The 23,585-nt window shown below is 57.8% G+C and overlaps 1 protein-coding gene and 1 pseudogene across 3 annotated transcripts; both read left to right on the top strand.

Moving 5' to 3' along the window:
* Nucleotides 1–532: 532 nt before the first annotated feature.
* LOC142014937 (uncharacterized) lies at nt 533–13,352 on the top strand. 3 transcript variants are annotated; one of them, XM_074998238.1, is made up of 4 exons: nt 539–762; nt 2,601–2,752; nt 3,464–4,717; nt 12,364–13,352. In XM_074998238.1, the coding sequence occupies exons 2-4, from the start codon at nt 2,614–2,616 to the stop codon at nt 13,098–13,100; spliced, it is 2,130 nt and encodes a 709-aa protein (XP_074854339.1). In that variant the 5' UTR covers nt 539–762; nt 2,601–2,613; the 3' UTR covers nt 13,101–13,352. The 3 variants fall into 3 exon arrangements, with proteins under 3 accessions (XP_074854337.1, XP_074854339.1, XP_074854338.1); XM_074998236.1 differs by lacking the exon at nt 12,364–13,352 and having other exon boundaries at nt 533–652; nt 3,464–5,386; XM_074998237.1 differs by lacking the exon at nt 12,364–13,352 and having other exon boundaries at nt 3,467–5,386.
* Nucleotides 13,353–19,920: 6,568 nt separating this feature from the next.
* On the top strand, nt 19,921–20,737 carry LOC142014956 (uncharacterized; annotated as a pseudogene).
* The last annotated feature ends 2,848 nt before the right edge of the window (nt 20,738–23,585 follow it).

Here is a 23,585-nt window from a genome sequence, read left to right as displayed (position 1 = left end):
AGACTCTTGAGTCCTTGAGAAACACCAAACTCTGCAACTAGGCTCCAGAGGGCCTGGTCTCCGCTGCTCTATGGCCCAGAAGTTCAGGACTGGCCCAGCTTTCAGCACCCCTAGCAGAGCCTGGGCCAGGCTCATGCAACGCCGCGGGCAGCCAGCAGGGGGTGCTGCGGGGAGTACAGAGCACCCCCCTCGTGTGGCATTTGGAGGTCGGCCCGTGCCGGGGTGGGGTGAGAACAGCCCCTGCTCCTGGGTGCGTGGCCCAGCGCCCCCTAGTGGAGCCTGGGGGCAACCACCCCTTCCCACTCCTGCCCCGATCCAGCCACGCTGCCGAGGGTGCGCGCTGGCGGGGCAGGGAGCCCTGGGCTGGAGGGACGCTGCTCCGACCCCCGGCTCGCTTCCCAGCCGGGCTCGGGGCCGGGCTGGCAACCCCCACCCCTGCGCCGGGCGATTCCTGGCGGAGATCGGGAAACGGAGGCGGGAGGGGACGGAATAAGGCAGGGACCTTCCTGTTCCCAGCCATCCCCCGGCGTGGGGCGAGCCTGCCCGCCCGCCGCACGCACACAAAGAGGCGGAGGGTCGGCTAGCGCCCCGCTGTCTGCGGCCCCGCCGGGCCGGGCCGGGCTGGGCAGGCAATCGCCGCCCCGAGGAAGCGGTAAGGGGCCGAAGGGGGCCGGGATCGGAGACACCCCCTGCCGGCGCCGGGGTGCGGCCGGGAGAACTCCCGGGAGCAGAGAGAACCCCGACCCGCACAGCTGCCCCCGGGTACGTGCCAGTGTCCCAGGGGCTGGTTTCAATACCTCCCCCTGGGCCTATCGTTTCCGGGTCGGGCTTGGAGCCAGGGCTCCCTCTGTTTTGAACCAGCCAGTGGTGGAATAAATTTTATTGCGTGCACCGGGGCACGTGGGATGTGCACCACCCATAGAAACACCGGCTGTGGGCGCGCTGCTAACCAGCTGGGCGGCCGCCTGAGTGCGCAGCTCACAGGGAACACTGCCTGGAACTCAGGCGTCCTGAGCGTGAATCTTCTCCCTCACCCCTAGTTCTCTGGGCAGGCACCAGTGGTTTCTCCGGGGATGTTGTTAGTCTGCTGGAATGGGCTGCGGGTGTTGGGGGTAGTGGGGCCTGTGATAAGCGCAGGAGCTGGAAGAGGCGGGTGTTTGCCATCTGGCACGCCGGCGTTAGGGTCCAGAGGAGATGCGCCCCCGGAGAAGAGTGGAGGCAATTCATGCATTTCTGGGCAAGGCAACGCTACAAAATTAGGTCGACCTCAGTTATGTCGACGTGCAGCCGCTGCAGGAACTGAATCTGTTTTACACGTTCACACTGTGCGCCTTGTGTCAGGGATTTGCATCCTCGCTGGGAGTGATTTAGCTGTTGGCGTGGGGCCTTGGGGTAGTTTCTGGAGAACAGCACAGTCAATGTCGGCAGCATTGTGTCGACCTGACTCCATGGACTTACGCTCTACATCTGTGGCACAGGTGGAGCTATTAAGTCGGTGCGGTGGGTGAGTTACATCGATCGGTGGGAGCTACTGATCACAGAGCTGTGCGGATGTAATGCCCTAGATTAATGTAGCTGTGCCGTGTGGCCCAGGCCTGGGAGTGGTCAGTTCAGGCTCTCTGCAGACTCAGGCAGATGTTGGGTCAAATTCTTGGATTTTCTGTGCATGTAGGACAGCTAGAAACATTTTTCGCCCTTAGTGACCGCTGAGGTCGTACTTCAGGGTTCCCTCAAATTTTTTTTTCCATCAGCAGGTGGAATAAATTTTGTTCTGCATCAAGGCCTGTGCAGAAGTGCACTAGGAATAGAAACACGCTGCCGGCTGTGGGCACTCTGCTAACCAGCTGGGCAGCATCTGAATTGCTTCTGGGTGGCTGCCCGAGCACTCAGCTAACAGGGAACGCTGTTCTGCCATCTGTGCGTTCTGGGCACCTAATACACATCTCTTCTGGTCTTCGGTTTCGTCTGATTCTGTATCTTGCCTGCCTCAATTCAGAAATGAGGAAATGACCATCTTTAAATGGAAAACTCTTCAACACCAGCTGCTACTTTCTAGGGCTAGATCGGGGAGAGCAAACTTTTTATATTGGGCCCCACTTTTCATCCCAGCAATTAGCAGGGCCTCCAAGCCTGTGTCATGTAACCAAACTGATGGAAATGTTGGTTATGTTCATACGGGGGGAAAAAACCCTTTGGTACATGTAAGAAAACTCATGTAGAATGTGAAAACTTTATTTATCAGTTTATAAATGCAAACGCACAGACAAAAAAACAGTAAAAGGTTGCAATGTTTGCAATGAGATGGGCACCCCTTATGAAGCTCCATGCCCCCTGAGGAGGCTGGCCCCTTACTTTGCTCACCCTTGGGCTAGATAACGCCTAGAGCAGCTGTGGTGTGTTCTGTATGGGGCCTGAGATTAAGGGAAGTGGAATCAGTGGGGAATAAAGCATCTTTCCATGGTGGTAAATCAGGGTTGGAAGGCAGTCAGTGGTGGTGCTGTGATTAGATCCCATCATAATTAAGCTCTTGGTTGAGGCTCTGGATGTCAGGTGCTCGCCTGACTGAGAAGGGGGAAACCTAATGATGTGTTTGACTTCAGCAACTCACTCCACATGACTGGAATCATGCCTGGCCCTGTGCCAGGATTCTTCAACCCGGCCACGATCTCCCAGATGGAGCCAGGGGAAGAGCGGAGGATGCCGGATCTCCAGGGCTCGGAGGGAAGGGAGATCCTGAGAGGCACCGACACAGGTGAGGAGTGAGCGGCACCAGCTTCAGAGACCAGGAATGAGGAGAGAAGCTGGGATCCCTGCAAAGCTGCTGGGAGCCCCTCCCCCACTTCTCTTTATCACTCCTCCAACCCTGTTACTGTGGGACCCCCATCACTAGCATTAGATGGGGGTAGGACCTCCAGGCCTCATCTCTGTGGTTATGGTGGTGGGCAGGCAGGACAATATACCTCCTAGGCCCTGTCTCTATGGTATGGACAGGCCAGAGAAACGTGCGCTAGGCCCTTGCTCTATGGTTTTGGTGGGGCCCCTCACACTCCACAGCCCCACTTTTATGAAGGCCAAAAGTACCTTGGAACCAAGCCAGCAGTACTGCAGCTGCCCAGCTTGTGTGGCTCTTGGGGCATGACCACTCTCTGCCCCAGAGACGGTGTCCTTGCTGCAGCTCAGCTGGGACCCATTCCCAGGACAGCCCCAGGGGGCAGAGAGGAGAGACACCTAAGGGTGCGGATCTCTGGAGGTAGCATCATCCTCCTGGGTGTAGGGGTCTCCCATCCAGGAGTCAAACACACCAGCTCCTGCTTAGCAGGGCAGAGCAGACAGGATCCCGGTGGGAGCTGGGAGGGCAGCAGTCACGGGACCCCAATGGGCAGACGTGGCCTCTCCTCTCCCTTCTCTGAAGAGCTGCGTCCTGCCCATCAGGAATGAGCCCCGTCTGGATTCTGTCTCCCAGCAGGTGCCAGAACAGAAGAGCCTCCCCCGTGGGCCGGGCCGGCAGGAGCGGAGCCCCACGGGAGCACCAGGCCAGCGGAGGGCCGGCCCGCCTGGGAGCTGTCGTGCGAGAGCCCCCGGCAGGAGATCCTGGTGCCCCAGCGTGTCCCCCTGGGCGAGAAGACCCACAAGTGCCCTGAGTGCGGGAAGAGCTTCCACCAGAGCTCCCACCTCGTGCGCCACCAGCGCACCCACACCGGGGAGCGGCCCTACCCCTGCGCCGAGTGCGGCAAGGCCTTCAGCCAGAGCTCGCTGCTCACCCGCCACCAGCGCACCCACACCGGGGAGCGGCCCTACAAGTGCCCCGACTGCGGGAAGAGCTTCAGCCGGGGCTCCAATCTCAGCCAGCACCGGCGCACCCACACCGGGGAGCGGCCCTACCAGTGCGCCGCCTGCGGCAAGAGCTTCACGCTCAGCTCCCACCTGCTCCGCCACCAGCGCACGCACACGGGCGAGCGGCCCTACCGGTGCGCTGACTGTGGCAAGGCCTTCGCCGAGAGCTCCCACCTGCGCCAGCACCGCCGCACCCACCGGGGCGAGCCGCCCTACCAGTGCCCCGACTGCGGGCGGGCCTTCGCCCTCAGCCTGGCCTTCCTGCAGCACGTGCAGGACCACACAGAGCGGCGTCCCTACCGCTGTGGGGCCTGCGGGCGCTGCTTCCCCCTCAGCTCGGCCCTGGCGCAGCACCGCCAGAGCCACCGCCGCCCCCCGGCCGCCCCCAAGGCCCACCCCTGCGGGGTGTGCGGGAAGGTGTTCGGGAAGAGCTCCCACCTGGCCACCCACCGGCGGGTGCACACGGGCGAGAAGCCCTTTGCCTGCGCCGAGTGCGGGCGCGGTTTCAGCCAGAGCGCCGACCTGGCCAAGCACCGGCGCACCCACACCGGCGAGCGGCCCTACTGCTGCCCCCAGTGCGGCAAGAGCTTCAGTGTCTCCTCGACCCTGGCTAAGCACCAGCGCAGCCACGCCGGTGAGCGGCCCTACGCCTGCCCCGAGTGCGGCAAGCGCTTCAGCCAGAGCTCCAACCTCCTGCAGCACCGCCGCGGCCATCGCGGGCACCGGCCCTACCGCTGCACCCAGTGCGGCAAGGCCTTCGCCCAGAGCTCCGCCCTCCTGCAGCACCACCGCACCCACACCGGCGAGAAGCCCTTCGCCTGCCTGCAGTGCGGCAAGGCCTTCAGCCTCAGCTCCAACCTGCGCCAGCACCGGCGCACCCACCGCGAGGACGCGGCGGGGGGACCCGGCCTGCTCGGACACATCCAGAAATACCTCGGCTGACCGCCGGGGGCGTGGGGACCCCACGGGGGAGTCCTGGGGAGGGGAGACGGCTGGGAACCAGGACTCCTGGGTTCTCTGGGGCTTGCATCTAATGCCGTGATGGGGTTTTTGGCCGGTGGAATGTGGCTATTTGGCTTGGACAATACAGAATAATGGGGCTGGTTCACTATAGCTGTAGCCACTCTAGTGGCTACTGGCTCAGCACGGGTTGGACACCACCGCTCTAATGGACTGGAGAAGCAAGCTGGGGAGTCAGGACACTTGGGTTCGTTCCCTGGCTCTGGAAGAGGAGCAGGGTCCAGAGGGGAGAGAAAGTTGCAGGGAGACAAGACACCTGGGTTCTCCTCCTGGCTCTGGGAGGGGAGTGGGGCCTAGTAGTGAGAACAAGGTGGAGGTTGGGAGACAGGACTCCTGGGTTCTAACCCGGCTCTGATTCTGGCTTTTGTGCCCTTGGTAAGTTTTTTCCTTGGTCTGTGCCTCAGGGCCTCAGCTAGACAAAGGGAGCCGGGCCGCTCAGGTTCCTTGGGGGCACAGTGCCTCGGGATGCAGGGCTGAGAAGCATTGGCTTGGGAATGAGGTTTGATGAGCAGGCGCCTCCGAAGAGGCTCAGAGCAGAATGGGGGTGGGGGCAGCTGCACTGGGGGCAGGTGGGTGCCTTGGAATTCACCTGGCGGATGGGGAGGAGGGTTGGGTCGGGGGGGGGCTCGGTGGAAGAGGAGGGCGTAGGGGAAGGGTAGAGAAAGGAAGGAGCTGAGGTTCCCTGGGTGTTCTGGGAATCCCATCTGCGCAGGAGCTGGGGGCAGAGTGCCCCAGGTTGGGGTCCTGCTCTCGCTTCCCCACACCCGCTCAGTGAGGATCGTTAGCAATGGATGTAAATAGCAGCGGGAACAGTTAACCGATTCATGATGAAAGTGATATCGTTTAACCGGTTATCTGTGGTGGGCCGGCGCCGGGCAGCTGGGTCTGGGGTCCCCCCAGGGCTGTGGCACTGCTGGGTCTATGGGGCAGGCCTAGTGAGGGCTGCTCCAGGCCAACCAGCCCATTGCCGATGGGGCCAGGCTGCTCTAGTGTGGCCTTGGCTAGAGTCCTGCCTGCCAGGGCCAGGTCGCACCTGCCTGCTGGACCTAGGATCCTGCATGCCTGCCACATGGCCCTGCCTGCCGCCCCAACACATCTGGGGCTGCTCTGGCCTGAGGTGACTGGCTGCCCACTGGGTTTGGGGACGGTTTCGTTAACCAGTTACCCAGAAACAGTGCAGTAAGCCTAACGCCTGCTGAGTAACCAGTTAACCTTTAACATCCTGTCCCCTTGTCTGTTGCCATCCCAGTGGGGACATGTTCACTCTCCAGAATCTCGCTACCTCTGGACCCCGCTCTCCGCTCCTTCCCCTCTCACAGGCATATGAGATTGCTGTGTACTGGAGAAGCTGCTCCCCGAGAAGCTGGACAATGGATGGATCCAGACGGGGCAGCCTGGCTCCACTGCAGTGCCTGGCGCCTCTCTTTGCAGTGCACAGAGATACTCTTTCAGGAGCCTAGTGACACCTGGGGATTGTCCCTTCCAGGGCCCTGAGCAGCCAGAGTGGTTCCCCAGAAATCTGTTTGGCCGCAGCCATAACTCTCTGTTCCCAACAGGCGCCTGGATCCTGCTCCCCTGCTGGATTTTGTGACTGATGGAGTCTCTTGTTGTTTTAGCAAGTTGTGTCTGATAGGAAATAAACTCCTTTCCCTTGTGATTTGCCTCCCTTTGTGCTGTGCTGTGCTGTGCTGTGCTGTGCTGTGAACCCACCTTGGGGGTGAGAATGGCCTTGCATGTGTCGGTGTGCCAGCTGGGCAGCTCAGAAGTTGTTTGGGCTTCCAGGTGGGCGAGGAGCTTCTCAGGTTTGTGCTGCGGGCAGACTGTTTTGATAGAGACATCTGGGAGATCTTCCAGACTGCAACCCCCTCACCACCACCAGGAGACCCCTGGGAGATCTGCCACATTCCAGAATGGAACTGCCTCCGAGATTCTAAACCATAGAGACCCCTGGGAGATCTGCCACATTCCAGAATGGAACCGCCTCCAAGATTCTAAACCATAGAGACCCTTTCAGCTCTACCTCATGTAACCCCATCAGAACGCTGAATCGTAGAGACCCCTCAGAGATCCTCCCACCATGCAATCCCTTCGGGTCTCAACGTCATAGCAACCCTCCTGCACCCTCCGAGACTCCTTCAGGATTCTGTAAACCATAGAGGTGCATCCAAGACGTCCCAGAGCGTACCTGCAACAGGAAACCAAATAGCAGAGGCTCTGCAGGAGTGTACTTAGGCCGTAACAAGCTCCAGAGCGCCATACCCTTGAACAGCACTTCTCAACGACTGGTCTCTGGACTAGTGCTGGTCCCTGAGATCTCCCGCATACAGTTTAGGAAGGCAGCAAGCGGTTTCGTGGTGTCGTGATACCTAGATCAGTGCATGTGACTGGCCCATTGGGGAACCCACACAGAAATATTTTTGGGCTGGCCCCTCACTAAAACAAATGAACGGAGGTCATCCCCCCCCAGTTGCTTGGGGCCCTAAGGACTTGCTCAGTGTGCTTATTCCTAGAACCAGCTCTGCCCTAGATCTTAATACTCCCCAACCCCTAGCCATAGAGGTAGATAGTGACAAGGCTAGGTGTACTACATAGGTGATCATTCTAGCCGTAATTCTGCAGCCTGGAGAAGACTCTGTGGTTATTAGAGCCCTGCAGGACACCTGGAAGAGTCCCCATAGAGACTACCCTAGGACTTCTCCCCGCTGGCCTGCAGCCAGAGAGAATGCTAGTGACTTGGGTGAAGTGATGGATAGAGTGGACCAATGCAGGCAGCTACTCTAGCCACATCTCTATGCTGTGGGGGATCAGGGCTGTATCGTCAGGGAGCCCTGGGAGGGAGGGGTTGGACTTCGGGAAACGTGGTTTGGCAGAGCAGGGGTGAAAGCAACTTACATTTCTTACAGGTACTCTCATATCACAATCCCCATGTGGGGCCACTGGGCAGGGGAGGGGTGCAGGAGTCAGGGGAGGGGTTTCTGGGTGCAGGGACTCAGGCCAGGGGGTTGGGATATGAGGGCGGGGGACCCTCAGGCCAGTGGGGGCGGGGCAGCGTTTTCTGTAATCTGAGTGCTTGGGCTCAAGAGAGATTCAAATGCCACCCAGCTGATTAACAGCGCCCCCATGGTTGGCAGCCTGTGTCCACTGGTGATGCACATCCACTTACGTACTGGCGCGCGTAACAAAACTTATTTCCCACGTGGATGGTAAAAAACGGAGGGAATGTCGGTTGGAGCATGGTGGGCTCAGGGCAGGGGATTGTGTGGGTGCGCGTAGGTTGGAGTGGGAGGTCTCGGGGTTGTTTTAAGCCCCACTTCCTCGACTCTCATGTTTACATGATGACTTCAGCCTTTACTTTTACAGACAAAGTAAGTTTCTAGCTCTTGTGGCAACAGAGAAAAGCTTCAAAATGCCACCCCAGGGCAGCCTAAAGGCTTGCAAAGCTGAAGGCAAAGCAAACGACTAAATCTGTTATTTTTACATAATCTCATGCCCTGAAAGCCAATCTCACGCTCTTTGCTGAGCCTGACTTGCGGTATCCGGGCAGTCGAGCTTAGCAGTACTGCCCGTGCCCCTTGTCGGCCTCCGGCAGAGGCACAGCCGGGTGCTTGTCCATCTTCTCAGGTTTCAACCTCCCCAACAAGAGTCTCTCTGAGTGTGTGTAACAGACCCCAGTCAGCAGGGGCAGCACTGCTTAGGGCACAAAGGCCCTGTGTCCCATCCCCCACTCCCAGAGCCAGCCAGGCCCTGCCCTTCAGCCAGGTTGGCAGAGGTGCCCCTGGGGAGGACGGGCAGGTGGCAGGTCAGCCAGGCCTTGCCCTGGGGCAGGATCAAGGCAGTACCTCTGCTCTCCATCTAAGCTCCTGCTTTCCACATGGGGCTACACCAGTGGTACCCTTAATTCACCCAGCAATATTGTCAATCTATCCAACTACACATTGAGCCTGGCAGAAGAATCTGCCCTTTCCCGAGGACTCTTTCTGCCCCACTACCCCCACAAACTTGATACAGTTCTGTGGTGATCTGGAAGCCTTCTTTCGCCATCTCTGACTCAAGGAATACTTCCAACATGACATGGAACAGCGCACTGACCCACAGGTACCCTCCCATCTAGGGGACAAGGAAAAGAATTCCTCATGGACTCCCCCGATGGTCAAAATGACAAACTGGACCTGTACATAGAATGCTTCCGCCGGCGTCCACAGACAGAAATTGTGGAAAAGCAGCATCGCTTACCCCATAACCTCAGGCGTGCAGAACACAACACCATCAACAGCCTCAGAAACAACTCTGACATTGTCATCCAAGAGGCCGACAAGGGAAGCGCTGTTGTCATCATGAATAGGACAGACTACTGAAAGGAGGCCACCAGGCAACTCTCCAATACCACATTCTACAGGCCTCTGTCCCAGGATCCCACTGAGGAATACACGAAGAAACTACAGCATCTGCTCAAGACCCTCCCTATAAAAACACAGGAACAAATTTACACAGACACACCCCTTGAACCCAAACCAGGTTTGAACCCCTTGAACCCAAACCCATCATCTCAGGCATTGGCACCCTCGCCACAGGATTGTCTGGATATGTGGACTCTCTACTCAGACCCTAGGCTACCAGCACCCCCAGCTTTCTTCGAGATACCACCGACTTCCTCAGGAAACTACAATCCATTGGTGACTTTCCTGAAAACACCATCCTGGCCACCGTGGATGTAGAGGCCCTTTACGCCAATATCCCACATGAAGATGGACTCCAAGCTGTTAGGAACATTATCGTTGATAAGACCGAAGCACAAATGGTGGCGGAGCTTTGTGACTTTGTCCTCACCCACAACTATTTCAGATTTGAGGACAAATTATACCTTCAAATCAGTGGCACTGGTATAGTCACCCCCATGGCCCCACAATATACTGACATCTGTATGGCTGACCTGGAGCAACGCCTCTCTGTTCTCGTCCCCTTGCGCGCCTCTTCTACCTGCGCTACACTGATCACATCTTTATCATCGGCACCCAGGGTAATGAGGATCTTGAAGAGTTCCACCGTGATTTCAACAGTTTCCACCCCACCATCAATCTTAGCCTGGACTAGTCCACACAAGAGATCCACTTCCTGGATGCCACTGTGCAGATAAGCGATGGTCACATAAATACCACCCTATTCCGAAAACCCACAGACCGCTATGCTTATCTACGCACCTCCAGCTTCCATCCAGGGTGCATTACACAATCCGTTGTATACAGCCAGGCGCTAAGGTACAACCGTATTTGCTCCAATCTATCAGACAGAGACAAACAACTGCAAGACCTTTACTAAGCTTTCCTCAAACGACAATACCCACCTAAGGAAGTGAGGAAACAGATTGACAGAACCAGACAGGTACCCAGAAGCCACCTGCTACAAGCCAGGCCTTGCAAGGAAAACAAGAGAACACCACTGGCCATCACGTACAGCCCCAACCTAAGGCCTCTCCAACGCATCATCAGTGATCTGCAACCCATCCTGAACAATGATCCTTCACTCTCACAGACCTTGGGAGGCAGGCCTGGGCCTACAAATCCTCGCCTACAAATCCTCACCAGCCACTATAGATCACAACACAGTAACTCTAAACCTGGAACTAATCCCTGCAACAAACCTCGCTGCCAACTCTGCTCACATATCTACACCAGTGATATCATCACAGGACCTAACGTCAACCATACCATCAGGGGCTCCTTTACCTACACGTCTACTAGTGTAATATATGCCATCATGTGCCAGTAATGCCCCACTGCAATTTACATGGGCCAAACTGGACAGTCTCTATGTAAAAGAATAAATGGACATAAATCAGACATCAGGAACGGTAATGTACAGAAGCCTGTGGGTGAACACTTCAATCTCCCTGGCCACTCAGTAACAGATTTAAAAGTAGCCGTCCTGAAACAAAGACATTTCAAAAATCAAATGGAGACAGAAATCTCTGAGCTGCAATGTATTTGCAAATTTGACTACATTAACCAGGGATTAAACAGAGACTGGGAGTGGCTCACAGCTTACAAAAGGAGCTTCTCTGCCCTGGGTGTTAATATCTCCACATTTGACTGACAGTGGGTCATATCCCCACCCCCCTGTCTTATCTGACCTGTTTTCCCCTCTTTTGATAAGTGCTGTTGACACTGGGCCATTTCCACCCTGCTGAACAGACCTTGGCAGCTCTGACCCTCCCTCTTAGTGGGACCCCACTCCTTAAATACCCCCCTGAAGCCCCTCCCCCCACTCATGCATCCGATGAAGCAGGTCTTTGCCCACGAAAGCTTCTGCTCCAAAATCTCTGTCAGTCTCTAAGGTGCCCCAGGACTTCTCGTCCTCGAAGCTACAGACGAACCCGGCCCCCTCCCTGATATTGCTCCATTGAGGCTCCTTTCCGCCCGGCCCCTGCCAGGCCCCGCCCCCGTGATGAATATGCAAGAGGAGGTGGGTCAGAAAGCGCCACACCGCCCACCGTGCTCGTGGTGCATTGCTCAGGGAACTCCATTTCCCAGCGTCCCTTGCAACGGGAGGGCAGCCCTAAAAGGGGGGCGGGCTCCCAGCACCTTCCCACCCCGCTGCGTTCCTACCCAGAGCGGCAGGTGCTGAGCGGCTCCCTGCCCCTGTGGGTCCGGGAGGGGCCGAGGGTTTCTCCAGGGCGGAGGCAGCTCTGCAGGGACCTCATGCAGGAGAATTGCCAGACTCTGACCTCGCAGGGTGAGGAGCTGCTGCCCCTGCCCGCCCCCCCCCAAGGGATCAGGATCTCCGGGGGCTTTGATGGGCCCTGGGCAGCTTTGGCTCAGGGCTCTTCCCTGCTCAGATTTCCTGGGGATCGGCGCTGCTGCCCCCAGATCCAGCAGGGCAGGGATGGTCACCCCACAAGGCAGATCCCGTGTCCCCCTGGCAGAGAGTGGGGCTGGGGTTAAAGCCTTGGACGTGTTCTCTGCACCCCGTGCTGGGGGAGACTGCACCCTGCTCTGCTATGCCTGTTTCCCCACTCCCCATGGAGCAGGGTCCCCCAGTCTGGATGTGATCCCCCCGCTCCATAGCTGAGGGCCGTGGATCTCCAGGGCCCTGAGGGAGTGGGGTCCCCAGAGGTGCCCAGACAGGAGAGGAAGGCGCAACGCCGGCTGGGAGGGAAGGGGGAAGCTGGGTCCCAGCGCAGCCAGTCCTGGCCTGTCTCCCTGGGTGTCACCCCCTGTCCTCATGGCAGGAGTCACGCCTCGATCCCACCCCTGGCAGGAGCCTCCTCCTCCCCCAGCCTTCCTGCCCCCAGCTGGGCTCTTGGGGCAGCCCTGGCCCCTCTCCTCTCTAGGGAAGGGTTTGGGGGACTGGCTTCCTGCCCGTCTGCTTTCCTGCTGTGTCACAAAGCCCTTGGCCACCCCACCCCACCCCCCCGTACTGGCTAGATTGTCTCTGTCCCAGCAGGTGCCGGGATGGAGAAGAAGCCCCAGCAGGCTGGGCCTGTGGGAGCAGAGCTACCTGGGACCTCTCCAGAGCAGGAACAGGGGCAGGGCGGGCTGGGTCGGCCCTACCGGTGCCCCGAGTGTGGGAAGAGCTTTGTCCGCAGCACCCTCCTGATCCGGCACCAGCGGATCCACACAGGCGAGAAGCCCTACAAGTGTGGGGAGTGCGGGAAGAGCTTTTACCAGAGCTCCAACCTGGCGCAGCACCGGCGCACCCACACCGAGGAGAAGCCCTACTGCTGCCCCGACTGCGGGCGCGGCTTCCGCCACAACGCCCACCTAGCGCAGCACCGGCGCACCCACACCGGCGAGCGCCCCTTCCCCTGCGCCCAGTGCGGCAAGGCCTTCAGCCAGCGCTCCAACCTGCTGCAGCACCGGCGCACCCACACCGGCGAGCGCCCCTTCGTCTGCACCCACTGCGGGAAGGGCTTTGGCGACAGCTCCAACCTGCTGCAGCACCTGCGCACCCACACGCCGGAGCGCCCCTACCAGTGCCCCGAGTGCGGGCGCGGCTTCCGCCACGCCAAGCACCTGGCCCAGCACCGTTCCCTGCACACGGGCCAGAAATCCCACCGCTGTCCTGACTGCGGCAAGGGCTTCAACTGGAGCTCACACCTGGCGCAGCACCGGCGCGTCCACACAGGGGAGCGGCCCTACCAGTGCCCCCAGTGCGGCAAGGCCTTCACCCAGAGATCCAACCTGTTGCAGCACCAGGCCCTCCATCGCTCTGCCCAGGGCCTGGCTGAACAGCTGCAGATAACCATGTAGTTTAGGGATGGCAGGGGTCAGAGAGGAGGAAGAACCACCGTTCAGCCTGAGGTTAGAGGTCAGACTCTGTCAGACGTCCAGCCAGGACTTGCGGCACAGACAGCCCCATTGGCCGTCACTCGGATGTGCTGCTGGGAGATTGGGCAGTGAACTGAACAGGCTTCCAGAGGGGAGTTCATGTGCTGGAGAGGAGGGCTGGGGACTTTGTTAATAAAGGGCGCACAGCACTGTTCCTGCTAATTTTTCCATCCATGTGCAGAATAAATATTATGCGCACCACGGCAGGTGTGGATGTGCACCACCTGTGGTGCTCACTGTGGGCAGCTGTGTGCACTCTGCTACTCAGCTGGGCGGCACGTGGCTCTCTGCTGAGCAGCAGCCCGCACGCTCAGCTTACAGGGAACACTGGCGTACAGTAAGACTGTGTCCCTGTGCCTATACAGCAGTGCCCTCTACGGGGGAGAATCGGTTGTTTGCTGTCACAGAGGGAGCCGGGTTAGTCTGTGTCTTCAAAAACAGCAAGAAGTCCTGTGGGACCTTACAGACTAACAGAGATTTTGGAGCATGAGCTTTCGTGGGCAAAGACCCGATTCGTCTGATGCATGAGTTGTTTGCTGCAACACTGCCCCCTGCTGGAGGGATTCAGGGCTGTGCGTGCACAGCACTGCTCTCTCCTAGAAGGAAGTGGGAGTGTGTGTGGATGCGTGCTGTGCTCTTGTGGAGTACCAGCGTGGGTCTGTATTGAGGTGGGAATACCAGATGCTTCCCCCCTGCCCCTCACAAAATCCCTCCTTGCTCTTTCAACCCCCTTGAAATCCAGGGGGCAAGTAAAGCAGCTTTGGTCCAAGAGCAGAAACACGAGACTAGCTGCTGGTGAGGAAGGGAGCGTAGTCTGCCCCTGCAATCCTGGCACCCACCCCCTGCTCTGATCCCCAGGATTCAGGCCCTGCTCCCCTCCCCAAGCCAAGGTTTGCACCCAGCAGTTCCAGCCCAGCTCCCCTGGGGTGCTAGAGCCAGGCATACAGAGCAGCTGCAGAAATCTTCCTGTTTGGGAGATCCTCCATTTGCAGGGCTGGGGGTGAGAGACGCAAATCCTGCCTCCCCATTCGCTGAGCTCCAGCTTCCTGCGTAATTTTGGACATCATCTGTTTTGCAGCATCATGTGATAACCCCTGGGAATCGTCCCATTGGCTGATATCAGTCCCCTGATCAGTGCAGCGCTCACACAACGGGGCCCTGAGCTGAGTCAGGGTCTGGGCAGCACCTGGACCAATGGGACACGGACCTCATCCAGGTTCTGTGTAATGCCAACACAATGGGGCCCTGAGGTCAGCTGGGGTCTGTGCAGCAACTGGCACAAGGGAACCCTGGTCATGGTTGGGGTCTGACTGAAGGGGTCAGAGGTGAGGGATCCCTGTGGTAGGGGCTTTGTTGGATTGTGCGGGAGGTGCAGGGTGGGGCTCCCTCTAATTTTTTCCAGATCGGATGGAATAAATTTTGTTCTGTGCACTCGGGCGGGTGAGGATCTGCACCACCCAGAGGAACCCACGCTGCTCGCTCTGGGTGCTGTGCTGCTCTGCTAATCAGCTGGGTAGCTCTGAATTTCTTCTGGTCAGCTGCCCAAGCGTTCCGCTGACAGGAAACATGGGTGAGGGAGCCAACAGGGTGTCCAGGACAAACCACGTAAACCGTCTCGAGCTAGTAGTGATCGACGAATCCTCTCTTCCCAGTTCTCTGCCGTACCACCCCCCTGTGCCCCGCAGCCAACCTGCGTTGTGAATAACAGCTCACTGCTGCTACCAGCAAAGGGGAACACCTTGCAGAACTCAGAGCTGATGGGCAGCTCAGGAAGAATAACAACCTCCTACTGCTGCTTGGCTCAAACAGGAGAAAGCCAGAGGGAGGAGTCTCCCAAAGGCTTCAGATTCATTGGTGTTGGTGCCTCAGGGCAGGGGCTGGCTCTACAGGGAAGATAAGAGCTTACTGTGGCTGCCTGCAAGGGGTGATGCTCTGCTGCCAGTAGCAACGTGTTGTGATTTGGAAGGGAAGGCCCTGGGTTGGAATCCCAGCCAGGGCTGTTCTGCTGTGTGCCAGCAGCCTGGGCTGAGGCTGATGCTAGGAGAGTTCCTGACTGCTGCAAATGGGGTGCAAGATGCCCCTGACTGGCAGCCCCATGGGCCTCAGGCTGTTGGTGCTGTGGGGGCAGGGTGCACAGCTCTGAGCATAGGGCCCTGGCTAGCTGCTGGCAGGAGGGATAACTATCTCCACACACACCTTAGAGCCCTCTATTGCCTCTCATCTCTATCCCTATACAGCCTTGTTTTGCTCTGTCTCTAGCATTCTTCCTAGCCACATACACCCTCTGTAGTTCAGCCTCTGCCTGTAGGCACCTGCTGGGCTTCACCTGGGTCCACCAACTTTATAATCTCACTAAACTGAACACCCTGCCGCCCCTTCTTCCTTATTCTCGCTCTTCTCCACCCTTTCTCTCACCAGGCTGGGGAGGGGAGGGGAGGGGAGGGTGTGGGGCCAGTATTTGGGGTGCACTAGGGGGCTTGGACTGGGCCAGAGGTTCAGAAGGTGGGGGAGCGGGCGTGGGCTCCTGCTGGGCATGTGGGCCAATGTTCCATTTCTCCTCCACCCCAGTGTGGAATAAATGTCCTGTGCACTGAGGTGCAAGCGGGGGTGGACCAGCCATAGAAACATGCTGCTGGCTGTGGGCCCAGTGTGCTCTCTGCCAATCAGCTGGGCGGCCCTTGAATGTCTTCTGGGTGAGGTCCCGGGCGCTGAGCTCACAGGGAACTGCAGGGGGACCAGGGAGAAGAGGGCTGGGCTGCAGGAGGGGACTCCAGGCTGGACTGGAGGGGTGTAGGGGGTGCAGGCTCGAGGAGGGAGTTTGGGTGTGGGAGGGGGCTCCAGGCTGGTGCTCCTTGGAAGTGACTGCCAGGTCCCTGCAGCCTCTAGGCTGGGAGGGGCAAACTTTTCAGCCTGCTGGCCGGGTTGGTACAGAAATGGTAGGGAGGACCAGGTAGGGAAGGCGGGGGGAGGCTGTACCAGCCCCCACCCCCCAGCCACAACAACGCTTCTCTATGGGGCAGCTGGGCTGGGACCTGGGCGTGAGCTCCTGCACCACACGCAGCACCCGTGTGTGAGCTCCCCTAAGGGTAACTACCACCCAGCTCCACAGCCTCCCGCCACACACACACTCCAGCCATGCGCGAGCCCCGGGCCTGCACGTGGCGCGCACCCGCTGGAGAACACACAGCCGCGTGCAACACACGCCCATCTGCAGCCCCCCTGCAGCCTGTGTGCACGGCACAGCCTGGGCTGGTTGGGTATTGGGTTGCCATAGTGACAGGTCTGGTGGTTGTCACAGTACCGGAGTTAGCTCACGTGGGGTCGGGGGGAGCCCAGCCAGGGTGGGTGGGTTGGAGCCTCCAGCGTGGCCGGGTGTGATCCCCGGCACCCCACCCGCCAGCATCGCGCCGTCTCCCCCAGCGCACCGCCCACTCCTACTGCCCCCCACCCCCCGTCGCAGGACACGTCCCCCTGGTGGGGCCCGGGCGCCGGGCACCAGGGGCAGCGCTGGACACAGGCGTCCGGGGGTGGAGGGGGGCTGGGCTGGGTTCGCCCCTCTACCCCCGCGGCTGGAGCTGGCGGCGCAGGCGCGGGGCGGGAGGCGCTGCCAGGCGATGGCTGCGGCGGGGTCGGGGCAGGTAGGGGCTGGGGGGTCGGGGCTTGCCGGGCTCTGGCTGCTCCTGGTGGGGGCAGAGCAGGGTCGGGCCCGGGGCAGCGGCAGTGGCCAGGCGGGGCCCGGGGGAGCTGGGCGGGGCGGGGCACAGGCGGGTGGGGGTCCCTGGGGTCTCCCCCGCGGGGCCCCGGGTGGGCTGGAGCGGGCGGTGCCGAGTGTATGACTTGTGCCCGCAGCTGGAGGCGGCGTTCGAGGCCGTGGCTTTGTATTTCAGCCGGGAGGAGCGGGAGCTCCCGTCCCTGCCAGAGCAGCGGCTGTACCGTGACTAGATGCTGAGCAATTACCGGGCCCTCCTGTCCCTGGGTAAGGCCCATTCCCTCTGTACTGCCTGCAGGGAAACGTCCGGGCTGCCCCCAGCCACAGCTGCCACGTGCTACCGCTCGGTGGCACATCTCAGCCCCGGCCAGGTTGGCCTCTTGGTAGAGCAGAGCTCAGGGCTGCAGAGCCTGGAGTGTCATTGGTTTACTTGCGCTGTGGACCTCAGGCCTGGCACAGAGGTGGTCATCAACAGTCACTGACCAACAACCTCCTCCAGGACCGCCTCCCTGCCCTCCCCCCAGCTGCCCAGGGCAGTGGCTCTGTCTCAGGGGCTGGCTGCATTTGGGGAAACAGGGTATGGAGAAAACTCTCCTTCTGCTTGTAACTGCTCCCTCCCTTCCCCAAAGGAATGAAGAAGGGTGTCAATTTAACCACCGTACAGCTGAACAATGCTTGCCCCCTTAGCAAAGCAACAGGCAGGTCTGTAATGGCGGCCCCTGTCCACACCTGCCCCCAAAGAATATTAAGAAGGATCATAGATGTTGTCAGTTCCCAGTAGGAAGTGGACTTGCCCGGTGGGAGACAGGAAGAGCTCTCCGCTAAGGCAGGTTTATTTCGTTACGCTCCTGCTTGAGATCTTTGCTTCTGCCCCTGAAGCAGAGTCTGGGATTGGGGCCTTGTTGTGCCAGGTGCTGTGCAGACACACCGTGACCGAGGCCCTGTTGTGCTGGGCGGCTCGAAGGCATCAACGAAATGTTAGTGATCAAACTCGTTGCATCCCCTCAAACAGGCTGCTCTGGTTCCGCACCCGACTTAATCTGCCGCATCAAGCTGGGGGAGGCAGAGCTCTGGATCCGGGATGCTGAGGAGTCCAGAGGGAGATCAGAGCCTGAGGGCCCCTCCTCAGGTGAGTCATAATAATCCAGTTCTTTCTGAGTTACCGAATGGCTAGGAGAGGGCTCCTTGCTGTACAAGGCAGAGCAAGTGTAACCACCCCCAGGCGGAACAGAACCTGGCGCCTCTGCAGCGTAGTGCTTGAGCCAAAAGGCAGCCGGCTCTCAGCTAGGGCTGTGGAGGAGACTCCCTCTTGCTCTGTGTAAGTGGTTGAGGTGCGGCTCCCTGGGACAGTGACCCACGCCCAGGTGTGCGGGTTACACATGCATCAAGTTTTCCAGTTCTGTAAGCTTATGTTGGTGTTGCTAAAATACTTGGGCCAGGCAAAGGGGCGCCACTTTAATAGTACCTCGCAGCGCACCGTGTCAGGACAGGTAAGTGCCACCCGGCAGGAGTCTGACCTGTGACCCCAGACTCCTTGAGAGCCAGCACCTCCTCCTGCCCCCCTGCCCCACATTGTTCACCCCATAACCCCTTCCAACAAATCCTGACCCTCCACCCAGAGCTAACACCCTATGCCGCCTCCTGCACCCCTGCCCTGACTCTATGCCCAGAGCCAGCATCCATACCACTCTTGCACCCTGAGCTCTCTCCTGTACCCTACACACCTGCACCAGCCTGCACCCCCCCAAGAGCCTGCCCCCCATGGCCCTTCAAGCACTCCAAGCCCCACCCCGAGCCCTCTTTCGGAGCCTGCAGCGAAAGCCCATTCTCCAGCCCAGTAAAAGCGAAGGAGGGAGAATGAGTGTCAGAGAGGTGGGGATGGAGTGAGTTGAGCAGGGCTTCGGGGAAGGGGCTGGACCCCAGGAAAGGGCCAGGATAGATCTTGGGCTGCCCTTAAATTCCAGCAGTGATCTTGGGCATGAGAAGGTTGGGGACCACGTTCCTAGATCGTCCTGGTCACATTGCCCTCACCTACTTGTAGTAATCTCCAGTGCTGCAAATTCTGCAGCCTCCCTAGATCACTCGCTCTGGTGTTTAACTACCTTTAGAGTTGGGAAGCTTTCCTCTGGGTGCCCTACGCAGCTCCATATTTTGCTTCTCAGTGGGGACGATCCAGCTCCCTGCAGCATTGCAGCCTTGTGACGGAGCGTGGGGGGTGCGTGAGAGACTCGGGCTGGATGTGTGTGTGACAGGCAGAGCAGCTCAGGGCAGCTCAGGACGACCCCCTGGGGCTGTAACCTAAGCTGGCAGGTAACTCCTCTGACCTGACCAAAGAGCAGGGAGGAGCCGAGCTGGGTTTGAATGGGGGGCGGCAGTTAGAAGGTGTGGGGGAGAGAGTTGGAAGGAGCCAGCCTGGCTAGGGAGAAGCTACACCCCAGATGGGGCACCCCTCGGGCTGCTCTCCCCAGGATGGGTTGGAATGACTGTCTCTGCCTGCTGTACTGACACCTCTGTGCTGAGCTGTGCCTCTGTCGACTAATAAACTCCCCGTTCTACCTGCTGAGTGAGAGTCACTCCTGCCTGCAAATGGGGTGCAGTACTGGGGGACCCCTGACCCCCATCACACACCTAAACCCCGCCTGGCCCAGAGAAGTCGGGGCAGGCCAGAGTGCAGCTGGGTGGTGATGCCACTCCCTGAATTTGACCTTCTTCCCCCACCATCATGGCTGCAGGCAGCAGTGGCAGAGCGGCGTGGCAGTAGAACAACACAGGCCGGGTCCTGGGGTCCGGTGGGAGGTGTTGGGCCCAGCTCTGTGGGACAGGGGCGGCCTCGCAGCAGGAGGTGCCCACCCCTAAAACAGTCACAGATAAATGGGGAAATCACTCAGTGACTTTTTCCTTCCTTGATGCACCTGCAGCCCTACCCATGAGCTAACGCTGTGGTGGCCTCTGCTCTCTCCAGCAGGGTGCAGGGTCCCAGGAGGAACGAGGACACAGTCTGCATGTGGGGAGAGCGCGGCAGGAAAGCAGGATCCCGCATCCTACAGGGGGAGCCAGGTGCAGGACAGAGCCCTTCCTCAGGATAGACTCAGCCAGGCACCAGACACGGCCACGTGCCAGCGACTCCCCATGGCCTGGCTTCCCCACCACTGCACTGACGGCTGCCAGATGTTCAGTAACACCTCCACACTGACCCGGCCCCAGTGCACGCACACAGGGGAGCAGCCACTTTGCTGTGCCAATTGCGGCAAGGGCTTTGCACAGAGCTCGCACTTGAGAGTGCACCAGCGTGCGCACACGGGGGAGCGGCCGTACCACTGTGCCAGCTGCGGCTGGAGCTTTGCACAGAGCTCAGTCCTGAGAACCCATCAGCGCATGCACACGAGGGAGCGGCCGTACCGGTGTGCCAATTGCGGCCAGGGCTTTGCACGGAACTCAACTCTGCAGACACACCAGCGTGCGCACACCAGGGAGCGGCCGTACCGCTGTGCCAGCTGCGGGAAGGCCTTTGCACAGAGATCAAACCTGCAACGACACCAGCACACGCACACCGGAGAGCGTCCTTACCACTGCGCCCATTGCGGCAAGAGCTTTGCAGAGAGGTCAAAGCTCAGCTCGCACCAGTGAGTGCACACAGGGGAGCAACCATTCCACTGCGTCAGCTGCAGCAGGGGCTTTGCAGAGAGCTCGACACTCAGAACGCACCAGTACACGCACACCAGGGAGCGGCTGTACCGCTGTGCTGCTTGTGGCAGGAGCTTTCCGCAGAGCTCACACCTGAAGAGACACCAGAGCAAGCACCTCAGGGACTGGGCAGGCGGGCAACCACACTGAGAAAGAGAGGATTCCGGCCACACGTAAATCCGATTTCATGCCAGGCCATGAGGTAATCAGAGGTCTTGTCTATGACTGAAAACATGGGAGAACAGGGAGACTCAGCTTGGGCAGAGGGGGAGAAGGCAGGTAGCTGAACCTAGGCTGGAAAGCGATTGGCCTGTGAAAAGAACTGCTGAAGAGCTAAGCCAGGGCAGTTCCCCTACTTCAGCAGCAGTGGCGGCCTGAGCTCCAGGCCCCACTGCTGCCTTATGCGGCTGTGAAGGTGGAGGGAGTAGCGCTAAAAGTTGACTGCCTTCCCACCTCTTCCACACTTGGCCACGTCCCTTCTGGCAGCACGGTACTGCCCCTACCACCTGACCCTGGGGTCTGCAGTGCCTGTCATCCCTGCTGTTTGCAACCTGCTTAAAACAACATTTAGGGTGAGAAATTACTACCTGTACCCAGTTTCTTTGGTATTTTAAGCTTAGTTTGTGTGTTTTGTATGATTTCAAGTGTAATCTGCTTTGATCCTTTGACACGGTCCCACACCAAAGGCTTTTATGTAAATTAGGCGGTCATGGGATAGGAGGAAAGATCCTTTCGTGGATCGGGAATTGGTTAAAAGACAGAAAACAAAGGGTGGGAATAAATGGTAAATTTTCACAATGGAGGGGGGTAACTAGTGGTGTTCCCCAGGGGTCAGTCCTGGGACCGATCCTGTTCAACTTGTTCATCAATGATCTAGAAAATGAGGTAAGCAGTGAGGTGGCAAAGTTTGCAGATGACACCAAGTTGTTCAGGACAGTCAAAACCAAAAGGGGTTGTGAAGAACTACAAAAAGATCTCAGCAAACTGAGTGATTGGGCAGCAAAATGGCAAATGAAATTTAATGTGGGTAAGTGTAAGGTAATGCATGTTGGAAAAAATAACCCAAATTACACGTACAACGAGGGGGTCAAATTTAGCTATGACAGATCAGGAAAGGGATCTTGGAGTTATAGTGGATAGTTCTGTGAAGACATCAACGCAGTGTGCAGCGGCAGTTAGTAAAGCAAATAGGATGTTAGGAATTATTAAAAAAGGGATCGATAATAAGACAAGAGATATCATACTTCCCCTATATAAAACTATGGTACGCCCACATCTTGAGTACTGCGTGCAGATGTGGTCTCCTCACCTCAAAAAAGATATATTGGCATTAGAAAAGGTTCAGAAAAGGGCGACTAAGATGATTAGGGGCTTGGAACGGGTCCCATACGGGGAGAGGCTAGAGAGACTGGGACTTTTCAGTTTGGAAAAGAGGCGATTGAGGGGCAATATGATAGAGGTATATAAAATCATGAATGGTGTGGAGAAAGTGAATATAGAAAAATTATTTACCTTTTCCCATAATACAAGAACTAGGGGACACCAAATGAAATTGATGGGTAGTAGGTTCAAAACTAATAAAAGGAAATTTTTCTTCACACAGCGCACAGTCAACCTGTGGAACTCCTTGCCGGAGGAGGCTGTGAAGGCCAAGACTCTATTAGGGTTTAAAAAAGAGCTTGATAAATTTTTGCAGGTTAGGTCCATAAATGGCTATTAGCCAGGGGTAAAGTGTGGTGCCCTGGCCTTCAGAACAAGGGCAGGAGATGGATGGCAGGAGATAAATCACTTGATCATTGTCTTCTGTTCTCCTTCTCTGGGGCACCTGGCATTGGCCACCGTCAGCAGATGGGATACTGGGCTGGCTGGACCTTTGGTCTGACCCAGTATGGCCATTCTTATGTTCTTATGTTCTTATGATCTCTTTCCTTTATCATTGAAAGTTGATCTTTTGGAGTTAATAAATTTGTTCTTCTCTGTAAAGCTCTGAAGGTTGCATTTTTTGTTGGTGGCGAATTTCTCATTGCAAATAAAACAAAGTGAGGCGAGCCGAACTCAATATAAATGCAAAAGATTGGGTCCATTCACTTTGATTGGGTCCATTCATCTTCAGTTTTCCTCTTCACCCCACTCTTAATTAGGCCAATTTTACTTCACGTTTAATTTGTTTTCTTTCTTAAAATGCGTGTTGCCCTTCACAGCAGGAATGCCACCAGCTTCCTTTTCCTTTTCAAAATCAAGACTTTATTAGCAACACGGTCAAAATACAGATACGGTATCATATCCCACAGTGCACTGCACATCTTAAAATGGGAGTTATCCAAAGTTTTGAGATGATTTATGTTTTGCTATTTAGATACGAGTTGTTCATTTTTGGGCTCTCAGATGTTTACCGTTTATTGAACAGAATCAGAAGGTTTTTGTTTTGTTTTGTTTTACTTTGCAATTATAGTGTCAGGAGTCACAAAGAAGCCCTAAAAGAGCCACAGGTCGCAGACCTCAGACCATAGCTAAAAGAGCTGTGGGCGAGCCACTCTACTTGCCGTACATCTCAGGAGTTGTGGTGGCTCCTCCCAGCAAGGCTGTACTGAGCCAGCTCCTTAGAGGGAGCTCCAGGGCCAGACTGAAGGGTCCAATGGACCAGGTGCAGCCAATAATCCATATTTTGCCTCTGTGTGGGCCCATGGGAGGCGCGGAGACTCCATACATGACACGCTTGGCTGCAGGCACCGCCCTCCAGGGCGCCCATTGATTTCAGTTTGTTTTTTCCAGCCATCGGGAGCTGTGGAGCCGGCACGAGGGAAGCGTATGAAACCTCCCTGTGCCAAAGGGAGTGCAGGGACCTGGCAGTCATTCCCTGGAGAGCCTGGAGCCAGGGCACTGAGGGAGCCTGCCTTGGGCCTGGGCCCCTTGCTGTGCCACCACACAGACTATCAATAGCCCAGTCAGCAGTGCTGAGCCGAGCCACCGGGGTCACTTTTCGACCTGGCGAGCCAGGCATAAACCCAGGCGCC

This window comes from Carettochelys insculpta, chromosome 6 (assembly GCF_033958435.1).
Source record: "Carettochelys insculpta isolate YL-2023 chromosome 6, ASM3395843v1, whole genome shotgun sequence".
Classification (NCBI taxonomy): Eukaryota; Metazoa; Chordata; order Testudines; family Carettochelyidae; genus Carettochelys; species Carettochelys insculpta.
This window is presented reverse-complemented; position numbering and strand designations above follow the sequence as displayed.